We start from the raw sequence: 13,068 nt of genomic DNA, 5'->3' as shown, positions 1-13,068 counted from the left end.
TAAAATACACTCATATAGACTAGCATTAATCATAAGTTGAAAAGACTGCTGTCTTTGTTTAAAGTATTACTTAAAACTGACTTTTCTTCATTTTTCTTTGTACTTGGGATGGTTGAAATGTTTTCTTAACAGTATACATCTCTGACTTAGAAAAACTGATTAACCATACTTTTGTTTTAAAGCTATTGCATTTTTTTTTTATAATCATTTTGTTCTGTCCTCTACCTTGATTTGCTATAGAATGTCTTTCAATCTTCCTTGGCCAGACAGATCATGTACAGAGCGGTAAGCCAATGAGTAGAGCAGCTTTATTGAACCTTTGTTTTCCTTTAGCATGCCTCATGCCATCTATAAGCCTTGTGCTGTCTTGGCTAAAATTTCATGCAGCTACCTCAAAAGCTACTTTTCTCATTCTGCTTGTAAGAGTGTATCATGCTGATGGATCTGGTTTTTTGTAGTAGTTGTTTTTTGTTTTTTGCTTGCATGTTTCTCTCATTACTCATATGAAAATCAAACTCACTCAAATCCAAGAACTTGATAAACACTGCAGTTTTTATTCTGAGAATAAAAGGGGGAAAGTGAACCAAAGAAAAGTGTATGTGTAGTTAAGAGTTGGCAGGGAGATAATTTAGTACTCTCTCTCACCCTAACAGAAAACTATAGCACCTAAAAATGGAACTTTTTTTTAATACATAAAGTCCAACCATTGTATTTAATTAATTTTAACCAGTCTTATATTATTGTTGTTAAAAAATTGTATTATAACTCTAGATGAGTAATGAGTTACTTTTTTTAGGATTGTTTATACATGCTTTCTGGTTCAAGCATTAACGAAAGCATGATCTTTGTTACTTTGTGTTTATGCTTTATATCAGGAGATAACCTATAATTTAATCTTATAGAATTTTATCATTTAGATGACACTCAAGCTTTTTTAAAAAAAGCTATTACATTTTTCTTTGCCTTTTAATAGAAAGCTGAATCTGAGTTTCAAAGATCTTTGAACTATTTCTTTTCATTTTTATCTCTTTCTGTGTTCATCAACTTTCCATTACTATAACAGAATACCTAAGATAATCAACTTAAAAAGAGAAAAAATTATTTTAGCTCACAGTTTTGAAGGTTTCCCATTGCTTTTGGGCCTATGGTGAGGCAGCATGTCATGGTGGGGAGGGGAGTGCATAGCAAATCAGAATTGTTCATCACATGGTTGGGATGAAAGAGATAAAGACGAAGGAGTGAGGAGGCTTGGTGGCTTGGGAGGCTGAGAAAGGAGTAGCCAAAGTTCAGAGATAGCCTTGGTAATTTAGTAAGGCCCTACGCAACTTACCAAGACCCTGTCTCAAAATAAAGAAGTACTGGGGATGTGGCCCAGTGGTTAAGCGACCCTGGTTTCAATCCCTGGTACCAAATAAAAAAAACCAAAAAACAAACAATAGAGCAGTGAGGTCCCACATCCTTTTAAGGGTATGTTCTAAATGACCAAAGACCTCCTAGTCAGTCCCACCTCTTAAAGCTTCCACCGCTTTCCAGCAGCACTAAATCTTGCCACATGAACCTTTGGAGGACATTCCTGATCCAAACTGAAGTACTTTAATGAATATAGTTTAATACGGACAATTTTACATTAGCTATGTTTTAACATAAAATCAAGTGATTTTAAAACTTTTAACTTAAAATCAAACCTTGAGATTACATACTGTTTTCAACTTAATTTATAATTCACAAACAGTATCTGTTACACTATAAACTATCATTAGTTTTTTTCTTCCTTTGTACTTTTCTTCTTTTTTTCTTTCTGTTTTGGTAAATACCTAGGTCAATTTCAAGAAAATCAGATTATAGTAATATTTTTATTGATATATATATATGTTTACTTAAATATAAATTTGATTTTTATCTTGTGGGAAAACTGAATTCTAAACTAAGTAAAGACATGTGGTTTGATTCCCCCCCCCACACACACACTTTTGGACTATCTCTTGAAAACAGAAGATGCTGAATGTCTTCGTATATGACAAAGAAGAAAAATTCTAGTCTTCCTTTACACTGGATAGTCATAACTGAACCTTATCCTGCAAATAATCCAATGTTTTCTCCCCAAGAAACATGTAGCATTTTGTTGAAATATTTTAACTTTACCTTTTGGTTTATTTGGAATTACCTGAAAAGAAGTAATCAGGTGTTGATTTTTACTTTAAAGTAAAAGAGGTCACACTTCCTGTAGAATTAGCAAGTTTGAGTGTATATGTACTTTATGCTTCTGCCATTTGAAAAAGAAAGGAAGGGGCTGCAGTTGTAGCTCAGTGGTAGAACACATAGCACATGTGAGGCACTGGGTTTGCTCCTTAGCACCACATAAAAATAAATAAGTAAAGTAAAGGTATTGTGTCCATCTACAATTAAAAATATATTTAAGAAAAAGAAAGAAAGGAAGATTCATTTTTGTGATTTGTATTTATGCAATAGAAATAGGATATTAATTTCAATTAAAATAAGCAGTAATAAAAAATGGCAAGAAAAACTCTAAGACACTTGAACATTGTAGGAGAAGTCTTGAGTGAGGCATGGTGGCACATGCCTGTAATCCTAGAAACTTGAGAGACGGGAGGCAGAAGGCTGGCAAGTTCAAGGCCAGTCTCAGCAACTTAGTGAGACCCACCCTGTCTTAAAGACTAGGGACATACCTCAATGGTAAAGGACCCCTGAGTTTAATCCCCAGTACCAAAAAAAAAAAAAAAACAAGAAAGTCTTGAACATTACTTTTGATTATTTAGTACCATAACCTGTTTTGCCTAATAAACATGTATGTAGTACTTGCTAATACCAGCCATTGTTCTAAGAGCTTTACAGCACAATTATCTGGTTTAATTGTCACAACAACCCTGAAGGGTAGATATCATTATTACCATTTTACAGATGAGGAAATAGAAGTATAGAGAAGTTGTGTAGTTTCCTAAAGCCAAACAGGTCTAAACATTGGTTTTAATATGAAAATTAAAATTGTTTAAATTTAATTTTTACAGATTTAAGAGCATTCAGCCTATCAAGTCCTTATGCTACTTTTGCCAGCATAATTTCTTTATCTTCTTTCAGTTTCCTTTACATAGCTGTCCTAAAGCTCTGGGTGGTACATGGGAGGCAAAGAATATTTACGTTTTGCTCAAATATTCAAATGATGCTTGGTGAAAATTTTGATAACTTCTTAAGTGATGATTTCCTTTCTTAAAATTGTTTCAATATAGGCATGTCAGCAGCAGTGACAGAGTGGGCAAGCCATACCGTGGTGTAAAGCCTGTTTTCAGCATTGGGGATGAAGAAGAATATGACACAGGTGTAGTAACACCTACAGACTGCTTTCCTCAGTCACCAGGAGTCATCCTGGGAGTAGCATAACATGCTGTATAAAACAGTGAGATTCTGCAGAGAGAGTTTGAGAGTGTCTGAGTTTCTGTTAAAAGTTTGATTTAAGATAAATGCGCCTATGAGAAATCCAAGCAGAAATGTTAAAGTAGGCTTTTGACTGTAGAAGTCTTCAGCTGAGGAGAGTTCTGATGACTTTGAGGGGTTATCAGTGTAGATGCTAAGTTTGGATTTAAATCATTTTGATCACCCACTAGAAGATTGAGAGTTGTGGGACTAGATTTCAGAGATTCCAAAATTGAGACAATTGAAAAGAGCCTTTTGAAATTGAAGGCAATATTCTAAAGTGCCACAAGATGGGGATATTGTGTTAAGGAAAATTATTTTCCTTGTGATTATATTTTTAAAAATAATTTATTACTTTGGTTTATGATTCCATAACCTAGATTATTCAGATTAATTAATAATAATTAATGTATTTAGTTAGAAAAAACCCAGCATATAAATGTACAAAATGAAAAAAGACTTCTAAATTTCATCTTGCCTTTTCTACTTCATACATGTTGCTTATTTTCCATTTCAGCCTGTATGTCTCCTCATTCTATACCATATATCACAATTTATTTACAGTCTTCTGATTTACACTGATTTTTTTTTTTATTTCAAATGGCCACAGATATTTTTATACGTAAATCTAGTTGACCTTTTTAAAGTGTATGCAAAGTGTAAATTTTTAGTAGTAAGATTACTAGATTAAAGCTAACCACGTGATGTTTCAATAGCTATTAATAAGTCACCCTCTGGAAAACCTGCATTGGGGCAAATGTGCTATTTCTTCTTTTTTTTTTTTTATTAAAATCTTTTTATTTTTGCAGACACATTTTGATTCATTGTACACAAATGGTGTACAACTTTTCATTTCTGTGGTTGTACACGATGTAGAGTCATACCATTCATGTAATCATACATATACATAGGGTAATACTGTCTGTTTCATTCTGCTTTCTGTCCCCCACCCCCTCCCGCCCCATTTTCCTCTACACTATCCAAAGTTCCTTCATTCTTCTCTTACCCCAGACACCCCCCTCTCATTATATATTGTCGTGCACTTATCAGAGAAAACCAAATGTGCTGTTTCTAATTATTTCATTTTCTTCTTTTTTCCCCCCTTTCTATTGCTATCTTCCTATTATCTGTGTCTGAATAGTGTTATCTCTCCCTGAATATGTAAACTCTTCCATTAACCAAAGGGAGAGGTAAATGGATAAATAAATTTTGGTATATTTACATTTATCATATATTACTCATATATTTACACTAAATATATGGGAAATTGGGTAGTAATAGAAATGAGAAAACAAGAACTATGTGTATTACATACATAAAATTAACCATGTTGGGAGTAGGGTAGTAGTTGCAGAAGAATGCATGTAAGTCGCCTTCTTTTTATAAATATTTTCCTTCTTTTTATAAATATTTTATTAAAACTGAAAAATACTATTGTATATTATTTAAAGCTGTTCATAATATGGTTAACAACAAGACATGCATGGAACTAATAACACCAATTAGAGATTGTAACTACTTGGTGGGGAAGTGAGAGAGATGTGATTAGGGAGAGATTCTTGAGGGCTTCACTCATTTAAGCTGGATGTGGAGTTATGGACAAATGAGATTTCCTTTATCATTATACTCTATATTTTGAACTACTTAGTAAAAAGCAAAGGGAAGAACATTCATAATTATTAACACTAGGGAATGCAATTCTTAAATTAGAAAAACAAAATTAGAATATTTTATATTTCTCTTATGGAAAGTAAAGAGAGCTTTTTACTGATTTATACCAGGATTGATTTGTATTGTTATTTTCCTTCATAAAATCATAAAAATAAAACAAAAAGAACTCTGCCATCTTTACCCTCCAGATAGTTACTTTTTATTAAACAATTCAGCCATTGTTCTATAGACTAGACAGATTGTAGTTACATTATCTGTGTAAAACAATGTTAAAACTGTATTCTTAGTATTATTTTCATTTGACTTTCTTACCCTATAAATTGATGTTGCATAATAGCACTTCTGTATTAATGTCAGTGGCAGAAGGAAATACAGTAGCAGAATTAGAATTGTATAGGTTTTTGTTTTGTTTTTGTTTTTTTTTTTCCTTCAAATCCTTGTGTTGAAAATACTAACGAAAAATCTTTCAAGTTGTTAAGAAATGTTCCATTTTTAAAGTTGGTAATACCCACTTTTAACACTTTAAATTCTTTGTAGATGAAATTGACAGTTCTTCAATGTCAGATGATGATAGAAAAGAAGTTGTAAACATTCAGACTTGGATAAACAAGCCAGACATCAAGCATCATTTTCCTTGTAAAGAAGTGAAAGAAAGTGGACACATGTTCCCTAGGTACTTTTAAGAATGTTTTCTTCAGAAGTAAAATTAATTGAGGAAGTTAATAATATAAAACTGAACTGCAGAAGAACTTTTATTTATCCAAGTACAAAAGATAATTTTTCTTCTGTGAACTTGTATTATGTGTCTTGATTTTTGAGGTATTTATGTAAAATTTATTGAAAATTTATTGAAACTTTTTAAGCAAAACTATTAAATATTACATTGAATGCCTCTATATTTTGCAAGATTCACTGGTAACATCTTTTCACACTACCCCCTGTATACGTATACACTCCACACACATAGACCTACACTTCTTTTTTTGTCAAACCATTCAGAAGAAGCTCATAGACGTGGTACTTCACCCTTAAATGCTTTAGCATAAATATCCTAAAAGTAAGAGCATCATTCTACACAACTTCAAGGCCTTGACTCCACCTAAAATTTTTTAAAAATTAATATCACCCAACATATAGATCATACCCAAAATTTTCAGAGTATCCCAGAGTATCTTTTCTTTTCTGGGGTAGGGTGATGGGGCAGTACTAGGGTTTGAAGCCAGGGATAACTGTACCACTGAGTGACATCCCAAGACCTTCCTTTTTTTTTTTTCTTAAATATTTTTGTTTTAGTTGTCAATGGCCTTTATTTTATTTATTTATATGTGGTGCTGAGAATCAAACCCAGTGCCTCACACATGCTAGGCAAGTGCTCTACCACTGAGCCACGACTCCAACCCAATCCCTTTTTATTTTTTATGTTGAAACACAGTGTCACTAAATTGCTGAGGCTGACCTCAACTTGCAATCCTGCCTTAGCCTCCCAAATCACTTGGATTGCAGGCCTGAGCCACATGACTGGGCCAGAGTATCTTTTTCAGAGTTTTTCTTAGGGATTCAGGATTGTTATGGTTCATATTGCATTTGTCTGTTGTATTTCTTGGGTGAGACCCCAGTGTACAACAGTTCTTTCCCTTTTCCTTTCACTTCCCCTTACTATTCACAGTGAATGAATCCTTTGAGTCCAGGTCAGTTGTCCTGTAAAAATTCCATATTCTGAACTGTCTGATATTTGTTTTACTGTTTTAAATAAAAATGTAAGAGTATTATCATTATTAAAAGTGAAAAGGGTGGGGTGCCTGTAATCCTAGTATCTCGGGAGTCTGATGCAGGAGGATTTCATGTTCAAAAGCAACTCAATGAGACTGTCTCTAAATAAAATACAAAATAGGTCTGGGGATATGGCTCAGTGGTTGAGTGTCACCAAAAAAAATAGTGAAAAGGGGTGGTGGTAATTCTATGCTCATATGTAAGAGTCCCCAAGCAGCTACTATACATTATGCCCTCTCAGCAACTGACTGAGGTCTCTTCACCATTTTCTACACCAGTCCTGCTTGACACCACAGGGAGCTCTAAACCCCCTGCACAGTGAAATTCTAGTCACCACCACCAGCCAGAACCTTAAACCAGCCTTACCAGTGGTCACAAGCAGGACCTTGGGCCCCTTGGCACTATTTCCTGGGAAGAGGAGAAAAAGCCTTCACACCAGTCTGGGTCTGTGTAAATGACACCACAAAGGAGTTACAGGTCCGTGGAGTCCATGAATCCATGGGATATGCACAGATGCTTAAACATTTCAGGGCTGGTTTCTCTGTTTATATCTAAATCTGGTACTTAGGAACGGGGAATCATGCCCCAAGGGCAAAAAGCCCTACTTATTATTTATTTGTTTGTTTATTTATAGCACCTGGGACTAAACCCAGGGGCATTTTCCCTCTGAGCCACATTCCTAGCCCTTTTTATTTATTTTGAGGCAGGGTCTTTGCGCAGTTGCTTAGGGCCTTGCTAAATTGCTGATCCTGGCCTTGAACTTGTGATCCTCCTGCCTCAGCCTCCTGGGTTGCTGGGATTACAGGTGTGCACCACCATTCAATCCTACTTTCTTTAAGGAAGGAAGCAGACTTGATGCCCGACATTGAGCAAACCTAGACTTTCTCTTGCTTTTATTCCCCTTTTTTCTGTTGGCCTTGTACTGGGTTTATCTACAAAAGATGTATTTTGTTTAACCAAATATTTAAAATGGTAAACTCTGGGAAAAAATTGTACTCATTTTGCCTTCAGGATCCAGTTATTGGATATTATTAAATATTCTCTATTTTATAACATTGTGCATTTTCTTACAAAATACGTAAGGAACTCAACCATTATTTAGTGATCTTTGAGATTAGATAGAGATTATGATGTGTTGACTGAGAATAATTTTGAATATAGATAATCCCTTTAAAAATCACAAAGGCAGTATATTCCATTTCAATCAAAACCTACTATTTTAATGATTTGTATATTGAATCAAGTTTTAAAATATACCTTTTAAATAACTGCATAATTGTTATAAAACATTAATTTTACATAAAATTAAAGGAAAATTATAAGCTGTTATCTAATTTATATTTTTTAGTTCAAAAGCAATTTCATTTAGAGTTGAATATTTTTTATCATTGGGACTGTTGATACAATAACTTATCTTGAATTATTTATTTAAAATTCTTTTTTTCTTTTAATGTTCTTTTATTCTCTCTAGTCATCTGTTGGTTACGGCAACACATATGTACTGTTTAAGGGAGATTCTTTCAAGGAAAGGATTGGCTTATATACAGTCTCGACAAGCACTTAATTCTGTAGTTAAAATTACATCTAAAAAAAAACATCCCGAGCTAATTACCTTCAAATATGGGAACAGCAGTGCTTCAGGAATAGAAATCTTGGCTATTGAAAGGTAAGATTTTTAAGATGATGATATCTGAATTATTGCAAGTCATTATTAAGAACAGTTTGTTTCTCTGGTGAGATGGTGGAATAGTATACTTTTTTTTTTTTTTTAAGAGTAGAGGTGATGTACCAAGGGGTCGGAGGAGAGAAAAAGAGGAAAAACTGGGAAATTAAGTTGGCCAGATGATGCCATGTGTACTACAATTTTGTGTATAATGATAATGTACCAGTTTAAAAAATAAGATTAAAAGAAAACCAATAGACTAGGTAAAGGGAATCAGAGGAGGGGGGAGCAGCAGAAAAGAGGATATACTGGGGAATGAAATGAAGAAAACTGTATTATATGCATTTATGAATATGTCAAAATGAACCCCACTAGTAAAGACATCAATGAAGAATAAAATTGTAAACATGTGAGTAAAGCAAAAATATTATTGCTAGATTGTAAGGTCCAAGGTATCAGGAACCAGGTCTTTTCTGTAGTCCCTAACATACTCTCAAACAAATGTTAAGTTCTCAATAAACCTGTCTGGTAAATAACTCAACATTTGGCAGACAAAAATTAAGATACCTTAGGTCCACTTTGCTTCGTTGGAGATTGTTTTTATAAGTATTCTTTATTATCTTTTTCTCCTCAATCCTGAGTTATGTGGTTTAACCATTAATATGTAATTTTTAGTAAGTGCCGTGGCTAATTTCATAAACTTTTGACAAAAGAATCCTTAAGAATAATCCATACCAGTACTGCACTAAATGCCAGTTAGCAGTGAAATAAGAAACTTGTCTTAGATTGAAAGTCAGTATTTTTATTTTCCCTCATCAAAAAACTGTTGTTTTGACACACTGTCAGTAAGTTGGGCTGTATACTAAGGGATGTAGTACAGGTTGAGCATCCCTAACGCAAAAATTCAAAATGCTCCAAAATCCAAAACATTTCAAAAGCTGACATGATGCCACAAGTGGAAAACTACAAACCAGGAAACTTGGTTTCATGAATTCAATTATTAAAAGTATTGTATAAAATTAACTTCAGTCTTTAAGGTTAATATGAAATGAATTTTGTGTTTAGAATTGGATACCATCCCCAAGATATCTCATTTATGAGGTGAGCACTCTACCAACTGAGCTATCTCCCCAATCCCGATATCTCATTATGAATGTGTGAATATTACACAATTGGAAAAAAAATCTGAAATCTGAAACATTTCAGGTTCCATGCGTTTTGGATTGGGGACATTCATGGTTTTAGGGATATTCAGTCTGATACAAGCTCCTCCTTATCTCATTGTGGACTAGTGACAGACAGCTCACAGGTACAAGAACTACAGACCAACCCTATTTTGATACTAAACCATCTTTAATTTATAGAAAAATGGGAAGCCCAGAGGGTTGAATGATTCCCAGATCTGGACTTGTGATAGAACCAAATATAGTACTCAATTAGTCAACAGTTAATCATCTTCAGAACAAATTTGTACATGTAGATTCAATGGATCAAAGAGTATACACATATTAATATCTACTTATACATTAATCCTAACCAAAGGATATTGAATTGACTCATGTATAGGAGTATTTAAAGACTATGTTTTAAAGATTTAATATTATTTAATGTTATCTATAACCCTCTGTAAAATTGGGATAACTGTCTCTGTTTTAGGGAACTTACATTCTTGCTCAAGTTTAAATTATTAAGTATTGTACTTGTTATCTTTGGAATTAGATACCATCAAATTATGACTTTGTGGCTGATTAAATTTTATCTGTGCTGGGCAGAAGAATATTATATTTGGTTACCTTGTGTTCTATTATCTATCTATTATGTATATTTAATAATAGTTCAGAGAATTTATCTTTATACTATATGAAAAAATCACATGGCTTTTATATTTAGATTTCCTTTCAAAATAAGCTTTTAATATCTGTTGAAATACACTATGGGGAGTACACAGGAGGGCATCTCTGCCGGCTTTGTGGGTTAGGGAAAGCTTCTATCAGGGTTGACAGCTGAGTCCTGAAGGTAAAGCACTGTATTAATATATATCTATCTATATATTTCTCCCCACAGGTATTTGATTCCAAATGCAGGGGATGCTACCAGAGCCATAAAACAACAGATCATGAAAGTTTTGGATGCTTTGGAAAGTTAATATATTAAGAAAATTATTTAAATGAAATTAAGGCAACCAAGAGAAACATGAACATATATTTCCTGACTGAATACTAACCAGAGACCTTTCATTTACTCATGGGGGTGCTTGCAGGTCTAAGTGTAAATTATTATAATCAATCTCTGGATGGTTAAATTTTTAAAAAAATTTTCTTTCGTGTTTTCGGTTTTATAAAATGATTTATTACAAAGGCCAGTTATTAAATGACTTTGAAGTAACTGCCATTGTGCCCCTATGGACCAAGGGTACAGAATGCAGTTCTGTTTTGAAGAGCTGTTTTCGGGGAACATACATCACTTTCAGGTTTTCAAACAACCATACACATACATATTTGCAATGTCTTCACTGAAAATTAGAGATAGAATTAAAGAGACTTCCTTAAATGTTAAAATTAGTTTTACCCACTAAGCAATATCAAAAACTAAAAACAGACTAATAATTAGTTCACTGTTTCTGTTCTTAAAAAGAATGAAATCTTTTTAATTAAGTGGATGAAGATTCTAGCCAACTCAAAATACAGTCCAGCTAATGAAATATTGAAGCATCAGTTTCTAAGTCCTTATCTTTGCTCCATTATGTAATTACTTGGACACTGAATACTTCAGAAATACAAAACTTCATCTTGACTGTTTCTAAGAAGCAATTGAAAACATTATTAGTAAGTAGGCATGTTAAGATCAAAATTAGCTTTTGGGGGACAGAATTGTATCTGTAAAAATGTCATTGGTCTTTATTACAAGTGGATTATTTTTAGGATATTTCAAAACAAGTGTTGAGCACACATTGATTTATTCTCCTTGAGATGATGGTCTGTGACCACACTCCATATCCACTTAAGTACAAGCCAAATAAATAATCAGAGAGGTGTGTAAATTTCAATTGTTTTTATATCACTTTTCTGAAATTCCTTTTTCTTTTTTTGGTTTTGTCTTCTCATTAAGGTTCCGGGGGTTTGTAACTTTTTATTCTGTTAATATGAGAAAACTGAAGTGATCTGCTTTATTTTCCAGTTTTATCAGCTTAATTTATGGTGGCCCATATTAATTACATGTGGTAAGAGATCCAGAAACATCTTTGGGACTATGGGATGATTTTTGTAAAATCCATTTGGAAAATAGCAAATATAATCTGCTGTGTCCTAAAATGTAAGGTTATCTCTAAGAGGTTGATAGAAGTATCTAGATGTGCCCTGTTAATAACCAGTTATTTTAATTTTCTTAATGAAAATCAAGTGAATAGAAGACAGCATAATTCAAGAAATTTTATTCTAATAACTAAATAAAAACAGTTTGAGTGGATGAAGACATTTGCATGAAATTGCACCTGGTACGATACTTGATATTCATAATCTCCCCAACAACTTGTATTGCACTTTTTCCCTTTTCTTTGCACCCCCTTTAGAAATGTCCTGAAGTCTGATTTTTTTGCCCATTTCAGTCATGGGACTTTTTTCACAATATTAATGTAAAGATGTTTGTGTTACTGTTTATAAATTACAATTGTAAATAAACTGGTACAGTTTGCTGAACAGTTTGTTCTTAAAGAAAACGTCTTTCTTTCCTTTTTTCCCCCAATTTGTAAATCTCTACCTTCCACAAAATTAGGAGTTTAATGACTGGGGGTTATTTTGTTTTGATTTGTTTTTAGACTTTAAATGTTCAGATTTCATATTTAGCTGGGGATGTACCTCAGTAGTGGAGCACTTGCTGGAATATGTGAGGCCCTGGATTCAGTCCCCAGTATCACAAAACAAAACTAAAACAGACAGATTTCCCATTTGTATTAAGTTCCTATTTCTGTTGAATTAGATGAGAGGAAAAGAGGTTTTATTTAAAACTGAAAAGCAAATGATATTAGCTGGACACTGTGGTTCACACCCCATATTTCCAGCTATTTGGGAGGCTGAGGCAGGAAGATGCTTGAGTCCAGGAATGAAAGGCACATAGGGGAGATATTATCTTTTAAAAACAAAAAACCCCTAGTGATATTAAATCCCACACATGTAGTAAATTACTGCCTTAAGCCATTTAACCTCTATGAACTTTATTTTCCTCATCTGAAGTAACACCACAGTTAGATTAGTTACACTCATTAGATTGCACAGATTGCATCATTATGAGGTTTGGTGTTACATTATTGACTTGCAGGATGAGAAAAACAAGACTAAAAGAAACTGAGTAAAAAGGGAAAGCATTCCCTCTTTTCTCCCACTCTCTGATAATTATTGCTTATTAAAGTATAATATTAACTATCTTTGACAGTTGGACATTGTGGCCCATACCTGTAATCCCAGCTACTTGGAAAGCTGAGGCACAAGGATCATGGGTTTAAGGCCAGCCTAGGCAACTTAGTGAAACCCTGTCTCAAA

General features: G+C 33.6%; 1 protein-coding gene across 2 annotated transcripts in view; it reads left to right on the top strand.

Moving 5' to 3' along the window:
- The window catches only part of Tbc1d23 (TBC1 domain family member 23), a 61,038-nt gene extending 48,808 nt beyond the window's left edge, over positions 1-12,230 (top strand). The window contains exons 15-19 of one of the 2 annotated variants that reach the window (XM_047564489.1): positions 241-285; positions 3,246-3,334; positions 5,638-5,773; positions 8,342-8,536; positions 10,598-12,230. In XM_047564489.1, the coding sequence (XP_047420445.1) occupies positions 241-285; positions 3,246-3,334; positions 5,638-5,773; positions 8,342-8,536; positions 10,598-10,679 (547 nt within the window). In that variant the 3' untranslated portion in view covers positions 10,680-12,230. The remainder of the gene's footprint in view (positions 1-240; positions 286-3,245; positions 3,335-5,637; positions 5,774-8,341; positions 8,537-10,597) is intronic. The other variant, XM_047564490.1, reaches the window with a different exon arrangement.
- Positions 12,231-13,068: the final 838 nt, after the last annotated feature.

The sequence above is a fragment of the Sciurus carolinensis genome, chromosome 9, assembly GCF_902686445.1.
Source record: "Sciurus carolinensis chromosome 9, mSciCar1.2, whole genome shotgun sequence".
Classification (NCBI taxonomy): domain Eukaryota; kingdom Metazoa; phylum Chordata; class Mammalia; order Rodentia; family Sciuridae; genus Sciurus; species Sciurus carolinensis.
The sequence above is the reverse complement of the archived record's forward strand: the minus strand, read 5'-3'. Positions and strand labels throughout refer to the sequence as shown.